This window comes from Pelobates fuscus, chromosome 2, assembly GCF_036172605.1.
Source record: "Pelobates fuscus isolate aPelFus1 chromosome 2, aPelFus1.pri, whole genome shotgun sequence".
Taxonomy (NCBI): domain Eukaryota; kingdom Metazoa; phylum Chordata; class Amphibia; order Anura; family Pelobatidae; genus Pelobates; species Pelobates fuscus.
In genome coordinates, this window is record NC_086318.1 from 152,500,383 (window position 1) to 152,518,862 (window position 18,480).

Here is an 18,480-nt window from a genome sequence, read left to right on the forward strand (position 1 = left end):
TTGAAAAAAATTTTTTTTCTTCAACTATATATTTTAGCTACACACACTACACAAGTTGTACAGAAGCAGTTTTATTTTCACTTAACTGTGAATGTTGGTGTATAAAACCCAAATTGCAAAACACAGGGTTAGCCATAAAAGTAACTCAATAGCATTAGGAATTTAAACCTGTATTCCTAACACTATAGTGTCCCTGTCCTTTTCCAATTTATTGCCCACACCATTTGCCAAGAAATTAAAGGTTTCACCTTTTTCCAGCGCACAAGCATTGCTCAGCTTCGCTTGCCTCCCCATCTTCTGCAACGTAATCGGGGAAGCATGGCCTCCTCCAGCGATGGTCCAGTCTCCTCATAGTGGGAACCATATGCGCATGAGAAGCGAGTACCACTCGCATCCATTGCTAGTCATAGGGAAGCATTGAATTCAATGCTTCCCTATGAGCTGCCATGTCACATGACTGGGTTTTAATTGGTCAGTGCAGTGCCTCTCAGCAAGACAGCCACTAAAGGGGTGTTTAAGCCAGCAATGCAAACATTGCAGAGCTGTAAAACTGCAAATGTTTTATATTGAAGGGGTAAAATGACAGGACCACTGCAACCAGACAGACAACTTAGTTAAAGGACCACTCTAGTGCCAGGAAAGCATACTCGTTTTCCTGGCACTAGAGTGCCCTGAGGGTGCCCCCACCCTCAGGGACCCCCTCCCGCCCGGCTCTGGAAAGGGGAAAAGGGTTAAAACTTACCTTTTTCCAGCGCTGGGCGGAGAGATCTCCTCCTGCTCTCCTCCTCCGATCCTCCTCTTCTCCTCCCAGTCGGCTGAATGCGCACGCGCGGCAAGAGCTGCGCGCGCATTCAGCCGGTCACATAGGAAAGCATTCATAATGCTTTCCTATGGACGCTGGCGTGCTCTCACTGTGAAAATCACAGTGAGAAGCACGCAAGCGCCTCTAGCGGCCGTCAATGAGACAGCCACTGGAGGACATAGGGGGAAGGCTTAACCCATTCATAAACATAGCAGTTTCTCTGAAACTGCTATGTTTATGAAAAAATGGGTTAACCCTAGAAGGACCTGGCACCCAGACCACCTCATTAAGCTGAAGTGGTCTGGGTGCCTAGAGTGGTCCTTTAAGATGAAGTGGTATGGGTCCATAAAGTGGTCCTTTAAACTCTGATTTGAGTGAATTGAAAACTGAATTGCAAATTTTAGGATAAAATAACCAAGCTGTTAATACAGCTGAAATTAAGAATTTTTCCCAAATCATCTATTACAGCCCCAGCTTTGCCAATTGGATATGGGGGAAGTTTATCAAGGCAAAACAGGTGCTAATCTGGGACAAAGTACTTTATAAGTCACCTTGGAAACCATTAGAATATCTTTCCGCATTTACCACTTTGTACCAAAATTAGTTAGGGTTTTCATATCGGCCATGCTTTCTTGGACACACATAATGTCATCATGTTGATTGGCAGCAGATGATAATGCTGCCCTGTATTATGGATAATGTATACACTGCAGAATGTATTACCTGATTTACTACCTGTATCATTTAACTGCTACATACTGCAGGGCAGTACTATCTGTATGATGCCCATCAATTTGTATAAATCATATGTGTCCTGGAAAACATGGTGGATATGGTATCCCTAAAACTAGTACCTGGTTTACTTTTGATAAATCACTTAAAGGGACACTCCAGGCACCCAGACCACTTCTGCTCATTGGAGTGGTCTGGGTGCCAACTCTCACTACCCTTAACCCTGCAAGTGTAATTATTGCAGTTTTTTTTAAACTGCAATAATTACCTTGCAGGGTTAAGTCCTCCCCTAGTGGCTGTCTATTAGACAGCCACTAGAGGGAACTTCCTGCTCTTTAGCACAGGTTTTCTGTGCTAGAGCGTCGCTGGACGTCCTCACGCTGTGTGAGGACCTCCAGCGTCGCTCTATTCCCCATAGGGAAGCATTGAAATTAATTTTCAATGCTTTCCTATGGGGTGCGCTAATGCTCATGCGCGGCATTGCCGCGCATGCGCATTAGGTCTCCTCGGCCGGCGGGCGGGATCAGTCTCGCCCACCGGCCGACGTAAGCAGAAGGAGGATCGGCGGGGGAGGAGGAAGCAGCGACGTGGGACATGTCGCTGCCTCTGGTAAGTCACTGAAGGGGTTTTCACCCCTTCAGCAACTGGGGATTGGGGGGTGGGAGGGAGAGGGACCCTCCAGTGCCAGGAAAACGGATCGTTTTCCTGGCACTGGAGTTTCCCTTTAAAGGAACACTATAGGATCAGGAACACAAAAATGTATTCCTGACACTATAGTGTTAAAACCACCATCTAGCCTCCCCTGGCACACTTTGCCTACATAAATTTAGTAAAATCTGATTTGTATGCAAGTCTGCAGCTGCTGCCTCTGCCCCTACCCCTGATCTGCCTGCTTAGCTGACATTATCAGAAGTGATTCTCTGAGCCAATCACAATGCTTTCACCTAGAATTGTCTGAGACTGTCAAGGAGACAGATCAGGGGCAGAGCCAGCACATGTCAAACACAGCCCTTGCCAATCAGCATCTCCTCATAGAGGTGCATTGAATCAATGCATCTCTATCAGGAAAATTCACTATCTCCCTGCAGAGGGTGGAGACACTAAATAGCAGCACTGCCCCATGAAGCACCTCTAGCAGCCATCTGAGGAGTGGCCAGTGGAGGTATCCCTAAGCTGTATTGTAAAATAGATTGTTTACTGCAAAAAGCCTAAAGGGAATGATTCTACTCACCAGAACAAATACAATAAGCTGTAGCTGTTCTGGTGAGTATAGTGTCCCTTTAATTAACTTATTATCTAAAATGTGTCGTTTACTGAATAACCCTGATTATATGTGTTTGCAGCGGGTATGCGAGTTGTGCATAGGCACATGAAAATGTAGGGATAAATTATAATTACTCTCCCCTCTGTCAGTTTCTATTGGAACTTTTGTGTGAGTTTTGATAAGCAACTTAAATTTCTAAAGCAAACCTATATATACAAATCGTTATCACTAAAGCAAAAATGAGAATGTTCTACTTTTTGTTAAATTAGTTGTTTTATTTTATTACAGTTTAGATAGTCGTCTTCTGAATGCAATGTATTTCACACACCTATGACATTGTTAGGGTTATTCACCTGACTCCAAATTGAACTGAGGTCCAAATAGCAAAATGTAGGCATTGTATACAATGTACACACACATTTCTCACACACAAAACAGCTCTGTATCCATCTGCAGTCTTTGTATTATTTGTAAAGACCCTCGACGATGACATCACTGCTGCGTGTCCAGGGCCTGAGGGGGCAGGGCAAGGTGAGAGGGTATGGGACACATGGCAGGGCTGTTGGGAAGAAGGGTATGGGACACATGAAGGGACTGGGGGGAGAAGGTTATGGGACACATGGAGGGGCTGGGGGGACGAGACACATAGAGGGGCTGGGGGCAAGGAAATGAGACACATGGAGGAGTTGGCCCAGGCCAATTTTCGCACCGGGGCCCGGTGGTTTGTAGTTACGCCTCTGCCTGAACCTGTGCCTCATGGGTGCTCCCATGCTCTTAGGTACAGTTCTATTCAGCTCCTGGCACTTCAGCTGCCAGGAGCCAATGTCAGCGCAGTACTCTTGCGCATGTGCGAAAACATAACTGTAAAAATATGTATATGTTAAGAGTGATTGGAGTAAATCTTTTTATGTATACATATTCTTCTATCAAATGCTCCCTGTAAAAAACTTCTATATCACCCAAAATATATTAATACGCAATCTGATATTCTTTATAAAAAAATATATATTTATTCTACTCCAAATGTAAAAAGCAATACATACACAAAACGTAACAGATGGTACAGCTTAACTGATGTTACAGATAGAGAGATCTTTGATGGAGAGTCTTTGTCCAGATAGTCAGGTGAATGTTCCTTTCTCTACTGTTCTATTATAGACATTATTTAAACTCTGGCTATATAAGGACACAAATGAAGACCCTTGACCCTCTCATTATACATCAACATTCCAAACTTCTCATGGTACAGCATAGCAACTTACCATTAGTTCTATTTAACCCATTAGACATCCATTCCCAATATGCATATAAATAGGAACATAGCATATGTAATATTCTACAACACTGAGGTCTATGGTGGGTCAGGTGGGATCCTTCATAAACATAGCCTTTTCCCCTTGACCGTCACTGGTTGACAAAGCTTGATTCCACCTTTTTGTCAAATGGAGGAAAAATACTAAGACAAAGAAGTCCTTGCTTTGTCTTAATATATAATTTGACTGGGTGAAATTCTGACACTGTCAATGTAAGTATACCATAAAGATTTTTAGAAATATTAGGTGACTTACTAGTAACAATTATTTATTGAACATGTAATTTAGAATAAGAACAAAATATTATTATTTACAAGGTATGATTTTTAAACTCATGTATCACAGTTTAAACACACATTACTGGGAGTAATGTGCCTGCCCCTGCAGGCTATCTAATGCTGCACTTGCACTGTGCTGCTAATATCACCAGATGCGTGACTTCATAGAACTGAAGCGGGATTACGGGGCAAGACCTCTTTGAAATGTTGGGACAACCTCTAGTGCGTACCTACCTAGTGTCCATATTTAGAAGGGACAATCTATATTTTGGGCTCAAAAATCTATCTGTCCTTCTTTTCTATTTTAACCCCTTAAGGACACATGACATGTGTGACATGTCATGATTCCCTTTTATTCCAGAAGTTTGGTCCTTAAGGGGTCAAAGTCCCTCTTTTCTAGGAGCCCCAGACAATAATTAAAAAGGGTATTTAACTCACCTTTTTTCCAGTGGGGCACGGGTCTTTGCTCAGCTGGCTCCACCCCCACTCTGCCTCCTTGGCTGAGATATTCAGATTCGATGATCTCAGCCAATCCGATGTTTCCCGGATGAAAGCATTGGGATGCTATTGTGCATGCGAGGCAAAATGCTGCTCCAATCAACTTCTCCCCATAGAGATGCATTGAATTTCTGTGTTTGGCATCTCCATGCAGAGTGTGTAGATGTTGAACGTCAGTGCTGCCCAGAATGCACCTCTAGTGGCCATCTAAATGACTGCCACTAGAGATGATCCTAGGAAGTAATGTAAACACTACCTCTTCTCTGAAAAGGCAGTACTTACATTCAGGGCTGGCCTTAGGCATTTGGGCGCCCTGTGCAAAAAATCTTCACAGCGCCCCCCCCTCCCCCACTCCTTACCCCTTCCCACACACCCTGTCACACACACACACAGGCAGGCAGACAGCCATACACACACACACAAACACACTCAGGCAGTCATACACAGACAGCCACACACAAACACACACACAGACATAGAATGTGACGGCAGATAAGAACCATTCGGCCCATCTAGTCTGCCCAGACAGTCACACATAGGCAGTCACACACAAACACACGCACACACAGGCAGACAGCCACACACACAGCCACACACAAACACACAGGCAGACAGCCAAACACACAGAGGCAAACAGCCACACTCACAGTCACACGCACACAGACAAACACACACACACACACACACACAGACAAACAGTCAAACACACACAGACAAACAGTCAAACACACACTGTCAGACAGCCACACACACACAGTCATACACAGACAGACAGACACACACACACACACGCAGACAGTCACACACACACACACATGCAGACAGTCACACACACACATGCAGACAGTCTCACACACACATGCAGACAGTCTCACACACACATGCAGACAGTCTCACACACACACACACATAGGCAAACAGTCACACACACACAGGCAGACAGCCACACACACACAGTCAGACACACACACACAGTCAGACACACACACTCACTAACAGACAAACACACTCACAGACACACACACACTAACATACACAGACACACACTAACATACACACACACACACTAACATACACAGACACACACTAACATTTACACATTTTTTTAAATTTATTTAGACACCCCCCCCCCCCCAGCCTCCTTACCTTTGGGGATGCTGGGGGGGGGTCTCTTCCTCCCTGGTGGTCCAGTGGCTGCTGGGCTGGGCGGGCGGCTGGCGAGGGAGCACTTCCTCTGAGCTGTTTGCTCAGCTCCCTCGCGCGCCGCAGAGTGAGGCTGGGAGCCGGAATATGACGTCATATTCCGGCTCCCAGCCTCACTCTGCGGCGCGCGAGGGAGCTGAGCATACAGCTCAGAGGAAGTGCTCCCTCGCCAGCCGCCCGCCAGCGCCGCCCGACCGCCCAGCAGCCCGGCATGTCTGTTAGCCGCAAGGCTAACAAGACATTTGCCTTGGGCATTTGGGGGCGGCTTTTTTTGCCGCCCCCTGGAAAATGCCGCCCAAGGCAAATGCCTTGTTAAGATTGCGGCTAACAGACATGCCGTGTGAGCTATGCGGCCGCAGGGCGCCCCCTGCACCATGGCGCCCTGTGCGGCCGCACAGCTTGCACACCCCTAAGGCCGGCCCTGCTTACATTAAAAAGCCTGCAGGGACACACTATACACACCAGAACAACTACATTAAAGGGACACTCCAGGCACCCAGACCACTTCTGCCCATTGGAGTGGTCTGGGTGCCAACTCCCACTACTCCTAACCCTGCAACTGTAATTATTGCAGTTTTTTATAAACTGCAATAATTACCTTGCAGGGTTAACTCCACCTCTAGTGGCTGTCTAATTCCTGGATTATAGCAAGGATTTTCCTTGCTAGAGCGTCGCTGGACGTCCTCATGCTGTGTGAGGGCCTCCAGCGTTGCTCATTTCCCCATAGGAAAGCATTGCAATTTGTTTTCAATGCTTTCCTATGGGGAGACCTAATGTGCATGCGCATTAGGTCTCTTCGGCCGGTGGGTGGGATCAGTCTCACCCACCGGCCGACGGAATCACAGGGAGGAGCGGCGCGGAGGAGGAGGCAGCGACGAGGGACATCGCCGCTGTCTCAGGTAAGTGACTGAAGAGGTTTTCACCCCTTCAGTAACCAGGGATTGGGGGTTGGGAGGGAGAGGGAACCTGCAGTGCCAGGAAAACTGCAGTGCCAGGAAACTACAGTGTCCCTTTAAGGACCAAAGCAGTTTTTGCATTATTGGTATGTGTGTTCAACTGCAATTTCTATCTTTCTTATTTATTGCACCAACACATAGGATAAAAAAGTGTTTTAAATTGATGTGACAAATACATATACATAAAAAAATACAAAAGTAATTCAGAATAAATGTACGTATCTGTCCTGATTTACAGAGCATATATCGTGGGTCTAGGATTTCAGTTTATTTTTAGTTGTTACAGGTCACAAAATACAAGTAAAATACAATTTCAAAATGGCACAATTTTTAAATTAGGTATGTTTCTTCTAAGTTTAAAAGCCGTAACAGAAAAAACATTGCCAATTGCCACACAAAATACATATTTATATAAAGTACATTTCACAAACTATTTATATAACCCCTTAAGGACCAAGGCGTTTTTGAGCTACAAAGTGTTTTTGAGCAAGGCCTTTTTGGCACTTTTGGTATGCATTTGTTCTCTCACACTTCCTCCTTTTCCTTTTAAGTGTACCCATGCATAGTACACATCATTGTTTAAAGGAGAAATGTGGCTCTCTTTTGATACCCTACATGTATAACGCAATATTAAATAGGAAATAATATGTAAATAAATGGGGGGAAATAGAAAAACAACAACACTTTTTCTCATTTTAACATTTAATAATCTCTACTCATGAAGTAAAAATAAAGAAAACTAACATAAAATAGATTCACCAATTAGTCCAGAGTGTTAAAATGCTCAATAATTTCAATTAATTTTTAAAAGTTATACGGTTTTGAAGCTAAAACTTTGCAAAATGTAGCATGCTGAGATTACAAATTTTATTGTAGCCACATAATCCAAAACTGCTACACAAAAATACAAGGTCTGTCTGGAAAGTATCCAGCCATGTAATATGAAAAATAGAGACATTTATTGAAGAACATACAAGAAACCTTGTACATAGGACAATGACGTCTCAGTCCCCTTCAAAGTAGGCATCTTGGAACCTCACAGGCCTCCCAGCATCTTCCACTGTTCAAAATACTCTGTAAAGTGCTTTGTTGGAATCGCCATCAGCTGCCTCATTGTATTTACTTGAATCTTATCGACGGTCTGAAATCTCTTTACTTTCAAAAGTGATTTTAGTTTTGGGAAAAGCAAGAAGTCCCAGGGCGCCAAATCTTTCAACAGATTTCCGATCAACTTTAATGAGTTTGTGCCACACTTTTATCTGTTCTGCACTCATTGCATTGTCCCTGAAAGTATTCTGAATCATCCGAATACTTTCCACAAAGGAGTGCTCTAGCTTAATTCAAAATTGTATGCAGATTCACTGCTCTACTCACTCAGCCACACAGTACACATGCTCACTCAGCGGGATCTAGTACAGTCTAGTACAGAGAAGTTGTCATTGTTCAAGCATGCGCATCACAGTCCATTCTCCTTGGCTATCATGTTATATTGATGTCACGCAAACCATTCTTGTTATATTAACAGTGACTGGACTTTTGCCTCATATATATTTGTAGAAAGTACATCCTCCAGGCTATGTAACTAAGAGCATTTTGGCACTTTTCATTTAACCATATTAATCACTTACCTAGATCAAATTAGTTTGCTTTTTTTCTTTGTGCTTTTTCCACACATTGTGTTTTGTGGAAATTCACAGACCACACATGTCCCACTCCAGCAAACACCCATATTTGTACTACTATTCTGGAGTATGATATCCTACATATACTGTATACCGTTTGCCCTAATCCTACCCCTAATATTGCCCCTAATACAACCTATAATCCTACCCATAATCTAACCGCTCATCCTACCCCTAATTCAACCTCTAAGCCTACCAATAATCCAACCTATAATCTCAATCCTAATCATACCCTCTAATCCCATCCCTCAAGGGATTCCCTCTGCTGATGTCAAAACTGACATCAGCAGAGGGATTTCTTAGAACACACAATGCAGTGGGTTTTGTGAGCCCTTCGTATAGTGTGATTGCAGCATGAGAAGTAAAGCAAAGCCAGCTGCACGTCAGGTGGTGGCATAAGGGAGGTTGTATTGATTCATTTATTTATTTATTTTTTTAATTTTAAACTTTTGTAATGTGGCGGCTGGCTAGCAGGTGTTGGCCAGCGTCCACATTATTGACCTTTGCCCCACCAAGTTTTTTTTTTTAATTTTAAACTATTACCCATTGGCTGCTACCTTCGTGAGCGTGTAACTAGTTTAGAATTTATTTGAATAAATTTGAATATTCGGGTTCAGATTTAAAGAAGCACCCAGGCCCGGATTTTAAAAACATTTCAGTGGTCGAGCAGCATTCAGTCATGGGTGAAATCTGAACCACATTGAGGCTCATTTGGAGCATTCTCTGCGAAACGGAGACCATGTTGGATTTTGCACTCTGGATTTTGCCCTGTACCAGTAGGATGGTTTTGCCCCTTTCAGAGTTTAGCGAGTTACCCTCTATGATGGCTAGAACTGCCTGACAGAGGTATCTGGTTTTAGGGCAGAGATCCCAAATGGAAACTGCTATTTCTGAGGAAATACTGAAAGTTAAACAGTAACTAGTTTATTTTTTCATATTCCTTTAAGCATAATACGTCTATAACATAACAAATCCTAATAAAACAAATCCTATCTACGGTTATAAACGATATATTCACAATAAAAACCCCCACAGTTTCCACACTTTCCGCGTTTAGCTGCATGTCTGTGTAGTTTGTCCCCTCTGGCCACCAATAGCGCTAGTTACCGTTTCTATGCAACGTCAGGTTGCTGGGCAGAGTGACGCGCTTACCTTCAACCAAACTTTTGCTGTATGCCCCACCCACCGCGAAGGGATTTCAGCCCGATTCGTGAGCGCTGATGTCAATCATGCAAGCTTCGAAATCTGATTGGTTGATGTTAAAGTCTGGTTTTATCTTTGAGGGTGTTACGGATAGAGATAGGAGGAGTTACAGTGGCTTCAGTTAATCCGCTTATCCGGACCCTAAACTGATGTCCTGAGGATCAGCGGCCTTTGGAGGGGAATACCTGGGACCTCCGACATTACTGTCACAGTAACTGTGTTGTCACTGGCTCCGGCCTCTACCGCAAGGCGAGAATCTGGTCGGACCGTGGCAGAGGCCTGTGTTACCTACCTACCTGTCCTGCAGCCGGACACCGACCGCTGACTGACATGCAGACCCCGCTCTAGACCTGGCGACTCAATAAGGTGCTTGTTGTGACCTCTCTCACCTACCTGAGCTGGTAGTCACCACACGGCCAGGTGCCAAATCACTCTCAGCCAGCACAGAGAGTGCATCAGCTTCCTCATTACTCTCAGCCAGCACAGAGTGTGCATCAGCTTCCTCATTACTCTCAGCCAGCACAGAGTGTGCATCAGCTTCCTCATTACTCTCAGCCAGCACAGAGTGTGCATCAGCTTCCTCATTACTCTCAGCCAGCACTGAGTGTGCATCTGCCTCCTCATTACTCTCAGCCAGCACTGACTGTGTACCAGTTTCCCTGCCACTCTCAGCCTGCACAGACTGTACATAGAGGTCTACAGTAAGCAGACCCCAAGTATTTATAAAGGCAAATCTATCTTAACATAACTCTCGGGAACTTCACACAGACACTTTTGTGCATAAGAATTGAAGAATCCGTCAGAATGTCAAAGGATGAGCGAGCCATGGAGATCCTGAAAGGATTTAAACTGTATCCTGCTTTGGGTAACATGAGCAGATAGAGGCATATGTCAAGGGGAGCTTGTTAAAACCGTTGCACATGTTAATAGTATTGAAAAGCCATGAAGGGAGGTTGGTGGGTAATTTTGTTTTTATTTGGCAGATCAATATACAAATGGCATGGCATCTTACCAATGTAAGTTTCTAAGTCACTCATTTGCAGAGTTGGACGTAAAATTTAGTTTGTAACGAACAATATTGTATTTTGAAAGTATATGGTGGGGGAACTCTTGAAGAATTATTTATGAAGATAATCATAACACTATTTCTAGTTAAAATAACTGATTTCCATCATACCTAGTTTACTTTCTTTGACCATTTAATACCAGTTTGCCTGGTGGTATGTGGAAATTACCATGTTCCTCTATATATTTGTTAATAGGAATGTTCACACAGAAGGCATGGATCATAATCAAATAGGAACTTATATAAATACCACATGTAATGCAGAAACAGGGTATTGTAATCTTCATTTTGACATAGGCCTTTATTTAAAAGTCCACAGAGGAAAATCAAATTGTGAATTTACATGCATCAGGTAGGCCATGATGCAGTATAAATGCCATACAGAAGCAATTTAAAAAAAAAAAAAAAGCTTTTATTTTGATAAATCCCAAGCCCCAGATGTTTGGGTTGAACTAGCAAAGTGAGAAGGTCTGTTGTATTGAGGATTTTGACCCAACATTTAACACGTTGATTGTTATACCAGCACAATTTTCTATCTGATGAATAGATCCCTTAGTTTGCTGCTGGATTAATTCCGTATCTTTTACGCTTAAATGGTGTACACGTTCATGAAAATAGACTTTTTGAGACTTCTACGTAAACCTTCCCATCACAAAAACTGATATGTATTCACTAAACTGCGAGTTTTGGTGACTTGATAAGGACTGCAATATACAGGCATTCTCCATCCTAGTTATTTTAAACACCAATATATTGTCATAAAATGTACAGTCTTGTTTAGTGAATAATCCCATGAGATTGATGCAAGTTTTGGATGTAAAAAAAACACCCCCATGCTGTGCATAGATTTGCTTTCTACTTAAAAATAATAATAATAATAAAAAAAAATAGCAGAGACTATCAGTATTTTTCATAGATGTTTGATCACAGGCACTTGATTTTTATTAAATGAAATCTGAACAGCAAAACATTAGCTAAAATTGCCAAGTTGTGACCTACAAATGATTTTAAAATCTAGGAAAAAAGGCAAATGTATTATTCTGTATGTGTGTGTGTGTGTATATATATATATATATATATATATATATATATATATATATTACACACACATTCTTACATAGGACAAAGAAAGTACACCCTCTTTATTCTATGGTTTTACATATCATGACATTATAACAATCATCTGTTCTTTAAACTAGGTAAATACAACCTCAGATGAACAACAACATATGTCATATATTACATCGTATCATGATTTAACAAAAATGGTGCCTTGTGTGAAAAACTGAGTACACCTTGTGATTCAATAGCTTGTAGAACCACCTTTTATCAGCAATAACTTAAGTAATTTGTTTTCTGTATGACTATCAGTTTTTTTACATCATTGTGGAGGAATTTTGACCCACTCTTATTTAAAACGTTGCTTCAGTTAATTGAGGTTTGCTGGCCAATTTTTACTTTTTATTTTTTATACAAAGCTCTCTTAACGTACCACCACAGTATTTCAATTGGGTTAATGTCTGGATTCTGAATGGGCCATTGCAACACCCTGATTCTTTTCTTTTTCAGCCATTCTGTTGTAGAATTGCTGGTGTGCTTGTGATCATTGTCCTGCTGCATGACCCAATTTTGGCAAAGTATTGGTTTTCGGACAGATGGCCTCACATTTCACTCCAGAATACTTTGATATACAAAGAGTTCATGGTCAACTCTATGGCTGCTCAATGCTCCATACAGTAAACTAGTAAAACTTGGCTTTTATAGAGGTAGTCACACTTGCTGATGACCAATTAATCAAGGGCATATGATCAGCACCTGTCAGCTACTTAACCTCTTAATTCCTATGGAAGCAGTAAGGGTCTTTTTCACACATAGCTTCTCTATTTTGGTTTGATTTGTGTTAAAAAAATATGACAGTGTATTATGTCATGCATTTTTGTTCATATGAGGTTGCATTTACCTCATTTTAAGACCTGCTATGGAACAGATGCTTGTTATGTTCTGATGTAAAACCATGGAATTCAAAGATGGTGTACTTTTTTTAAATGTATTTATTTTTTTATTTATTTTTATTGTGCTGTGAGGGAAAAGAAAAACATACAAGCTCTTGGAGCCCCAATAGCATTCCTCGAGCACATTTTCAGACATAACATTTGGAGCATAAGATTGACGGCACATTTTTTTTTTTTTTTTTTTTTTTTTTTAAACGTTAGAACATTAGAGTAATGCTGAGTAGATCAGGATATTAGTGTTAGCGGGTTACTCTAGCAAAATTTGTGGTTACAAAAAATTAATTTACATGACTGGTGGTGTGTGGCGTCTGAATCGGCGTGGACTGCGTGGCCCGTCTCCAGCGGCCTGTGGGATAGTTGCAGCACGTTTGGTCATTTTGTTGAGGCCACATGGTAGTCATTGGCGGTCAGCGCTGAGTCACCCGGGATCGCCTTAAGGGTGTTTGCTTGCCTGGTGGGGACCGGTATAACCCCCACCGGTCCAAAGGGGGTGTGAACGGGGCCGGGAGGGCTCCAGTCGCGTTGTGGTTCACTGTAGCCAGGATGGAAAGCGAGGCAGCGGCCGTCTGCTCCACTCCCCTCCCGGGTAGGCCTCAGTCCCCAATCTCCAGAGCATCTCACCGCGACCCAGATCCACACGATTTCAGGTACTCTAGCTGCACCGGAACACTCCAGGAGCTTGTGCCACAAATTTCCAGGGTGTTTCAGGATGCGTTTAGTGGGTATTTGCCCAATATTAGCTGATTTCCTCAGGAGCGCTGGCGACTTGCAGCCTGCTAGCATGGTCGCCTGGCCCCGCCCGGTGTACTTTCTTTTGTGTGTGTTTTATTTTTTGCTAAAGTGAGAAATGAAAGTGAAATTTTAAAGGGACACTATAGTCATCAAAACAACTTTAGCTTAATGAAGCAGTTTTGGTGTATAGATCATGTCCCTGCAGTCTCACTGCTTAATTCTCTGCCATTTAGGAGTTCAATCACTTTGTTTATGAACCCTAGTCACACCTCCCTGGATGTGACTTGCACAGTCTTCCTAAACATCTAAAGTTTATCCTTCCTTTATTGCAAGTTCTATTTAATTTAGATTTTCTTATTCCCTGCTATGTTAATAGTTTGCTAGACCCTGCACGAGCCTCCTGTATATGATTAAAGTTCGATTTACAGAGAAAGCGATTCAATTGTTTAAGGTAAATTACATCTGATTTGAAAGTGAAACCAGTTTTTTTTTTTTTTTTTTTTTTTTTCATGCAGGCTGTGTCAATCAGAGTCACGGGATGTGTGACAAGGGCTGCATAAACAGAAATAAAATAATTTAACTCCTAAATGGCAATGAAACCTGAGAAGCATTAACTATACACTAAAACTGCTTCATTAAGCTCATTAAGCTAACATTGTTTAGGTGATTATAGTGTTCCTTTAAATTTAGGGCCAGAAAAGCCTGAGTTGGGGAAAATAAAATCTGTCAGCTCTCCTTCATGTTTAGCTACTTTGGCCTAAAATGTAAATTCACTTTGAGTTCATGTTGAATTCCCACTTTAGTAAATAACTCTGACAGTGTGAATAGTAAGGAATTCAAGCTGTCTGCTGTGAGTTTATTGTGGCTACTTTGGTCTTAACTTTAGAATTCAGTTTTTATTGAATAACCGTTATGGTTTCGCTGTTAATTTGTTTTGTAATTGTGGCAGTCTGTCTAGCGCATTTGGCTTTCAAGTGTTATAAGAGCTTTTACTGGATCAGGATTTAGTTATTTACCGACAGACTCCCTGACTATTTTCCTGCCTTTTATACACTTGCTATATAAGCATATGACTTCTCAAATGATGATGGGAAACTAGATATGTAAGGGCATATTTAATGATTCACCTAATCTTAATTTCTTTCATTCATTTTGAATGAAGGATACAAATCAGCATGTGTCTATTGTAACATGCTCATCTAGAGAAATCTTATAGGTCAGCAACGGAGGACGTGTTAATTACAACAGATGGCTGACCTTCAGCTCCATAGTCTTTTAAATTACAATGGATTTCTCTGGATTTCTTTTAAATAACCTGCTAATCCAAATGCCTGGGTAGTTGACAAATAAGTGCTATATGATAAATGGAAATGTTTTGTTTAGCAGTTGTTTGTAATAATTCATATTGGAAGCATTCCCTGGGATGGCTGCCATCACCAACTATTGTATCTTTTCTTTTATATTCGTGTCAATTTGAAAGATAAGTAGCTTCATAAAGTTTTGAATTGTAAATATATCGTCATACACAATTGTCTTGTAGGATTACAGTAAACCTACAATTTCTGCTTTAAATATCTTTACCAGTAAAAAAAAAAAAAAAAAGATGTGCCTGTTCAATAGACAAACCATTTGCTTTTGCAAAATGCATTTTGGTTCTGTTTGCCTTAAGTTGGCTATTAAAATTAACCCATGGTTAACTGCATTCAACAACTGAATGGTAAATTAATTTATCCAAATGGAGCTCACTGCCGAAGTGAGATCAGAGCGGAATCGGGACTGAATGGTAGCCAACTAAAGTTAGGGAATTGCTTTTAGATGAAAAAAAAAAACTGTGTGTATATATATAATGGAAAATTCCTTCATACTTACCGTAATTTTCATTTCCTGATAATTATACATGGCAGCATTTACTCTTGGGGTAGCTCCTCCCCTCACAGCAGAAAGGACAGGAAACAGAACTCTGAAACTGGTATATATAGATCCTCCCCCTACCCATCAGGCAGTCTTTGTAACTAGCTTCACCTCCTATAGTATATGGGTGGGACCGTAATGCTGCCATGTATAATTATCAGGAAATGAAAATTACGGTAAGTATGAAGGAATTTTCCATTTTCCTGACCAATTCTACATGGCAGCATTTACTCTTGGGGAATACCCAAGCAATACACAGAGGGAGGGACAGAGTTCAAAAACAGCCAATAGCTATAAAACCATTATTGAGCTGTATAAATCGTAGAAGACTTTACAAAGCCAAACAAGAATCAATAGGAAATTGTCATAAAAATCTGCTCAGACAAGACAAATTTCCCCTAGAGGCTGCAAGGTCAGCAACCTCCTGGCATTCAATACCAGAAATATCCTGAATAGATATAGAGTCAGATAGGAATTAAGGCCATAAAAGCACAAACTAGAGAAGAAAAATGTTACTGATATAAAACCGAATTGATATCATCAAATCAAAAACTCAACAAAGGCATAACTTCCAGTGATCATACTGTAACACGCAGATAAATGTTGGATGAGAACGGAGACCCCATGCTATTAAACATGGGGAGAATAACATTGAGAATCTTACTACTTTCTGGATGTATTTAATAAAGACGATTCACACCGCTTCCTCTTGCCTTGTGAACTACTTACCTGAAGCAACAGGAACAAATCAATACCTGCCTGTCAGAAAGGGGCAGAGCCTAGTAGAGAAATAAGAGTCGGTCATTAAAACACTGCAACAATTACCCGATGTTGCAAAATTCAGATTCACAACCTCACACAGTGGACGAATTGATACAGCAATGATCAGCCACAGGAGATAAACTAAATCACATTACTAGGCAAAAGGCAAGAAGAACCATATACAGATTAGTTGAGGAAAATAAAGAAATATCGGTATGAACCATAGAATTTGTGGCAACTAATAATCAATAAGGAGGCTAACCATGTCAGTACCTATATTTGTAAAATAGTACAGGTTATGCCAAACAGTTTAATCACATTTACTAGAGACTGTTGTGCAACATAAGTAAGATATACATGGTAATAGAAAATATACACACACATATTAGGCAAGATACTGATGGGAAGGTGGTAACCAGAGGCACATTATACATTGTGGCAACAGACACAATAAGCAGGGCAGTAGAAGATATTCAATTATCCCTAGGAGAACAACCACATACTTCCTCTTACCTTATCCTCAGACAGTGAAGAAGGACTTATGGCAGAGCCTATGGTGATAATAAGCAGCTTGTTATATCTGCAAGATATCAACCCCAATCCAAACATATAATCCACAGGTTGGTCGCAATTACAGAACCTGTTTAGGGATTTCCACTATTGTTCAGGTAGCAGGTGAATTTTTACCTAAAATAGAAAACCTGGTAGGAAGGACTGGGGACTGGAAAGACCTTAAAATACGTGCAATCCACAGCATCAAAGTTACCTGAGCATATGAGCCTAAAATAATACCATTATTGCAGAAAGGAATTTATAATGTTCCCCTTCACAACAGGGGAATTGGTCAGAAGATTCTGATCATTAACACATTAAGAACCAGAAGCATGACACTCCTGACATATACGAAAGGGATTGCCAATCTTTCAGGAGCCCAAGGGATAAAAGATAATAAGATTTATGCTTTAAGGAAATGAATTCAGATTTAAAGACTAAAAGGTTATGACCAGGTGAGAGAAAAAAACAATATTAACAGCTTTTAAATCAGGTAATGGCTTCAGCGTTACCTACTTGTGAGATCAATTATTAGCCCAATTTGTACTCTTGCAACTAGTATGATCTACTTAGCTGTGAATTAGTAATCAGCATATATCTAAAGGTAAAACACTGTCACCAATTAAAAAAAAAACATTCCCTATCTTGGACAGAGAGGAGAGGATACCTGGTAATAGAAAGTCTATTGTCTCATGAATAATTACATAGATGTGCACCCAAAAAAAAAAAATAATTAACATTGATTCTGTGAAACAGTACCATGCTTCATTTTGGAAAATCAGGTCTCCTTCTCTCCTGGGAGAGGCACTCAGACAGGTTCAGTAACACCTGCACTCTACCTGAAGTGATAAAAATGTGTTAATTGCTTATCCTGAAACACCTGTGGGAGAAGGAATCTAATACAAAGCCAACAGCAGTATGTTCCCTTATTTACTTCATTTAAAAAACTGAAATAGAAAATCCACAGTAGGCAATAATTACTTATCCAGTTACTAGTGCATTAGTATTTGCTAGAACTGGGCAGTGCTACATTTCAGCGCAAAACAGACCTTAGATCATTCGTATATACTAAATCTACCAATGCCGTATATAAATTGGGGTTATATAATAATACCAACCTGCATACAGATTATATGAATCACATACATTGTGAGAGTTACTAACAGCACCTTATGCACAGATATATCAGTTACATATACGGAGTCTGTTTAAACAGAAATCATACATAGCCTACCTCTGCTATATATAGTGACACTATGCCTGTACACATATTAAGATTATATGAATGAGCTAAATTGAGGCTGTGTTCTAACCGAACTTCATGCACATATTACACCAGTCATATATACTGAGGTTGCGACTCACAACCGACATAGAACCAGTATTAGCTTGGATTCATATAGCGGATGTGCCCTTTATCATTCACACATATTGTGTTTCCACTAATACATCAATCACATAGGGAACAGATACACTGAAGCAATGTCTCATATAGAGCATGTAGAGGACATATA

The 18,480-nt window shown here is 41.1% G+C and overlaps 1 protein-coding gene across 1 annotated transcript in view; it reads left to right on the plus strand.

Moving 5' to 3' along the window:
• Positions 1-10,651: 10,651 nt before the first annotated feature.
• Positions 10,652-18,480, plus strand: part of PDE6D (phosphodiesterase 6D) — a 74,859-nt gene continuing 67,030 nt past the window's right edge. The window contains exon 1 of the mRNA XM_063442849.1: positions 10,652-10,782. Coding sequence (XP_063298919.1) covers positions 10,736-10,782 — 47 coding nt within the window. The 5' untranslated portion in view covers positions 10,652-10,735. The remainder of the gene's footprint in view (positions 10,783-18,480) is intronic.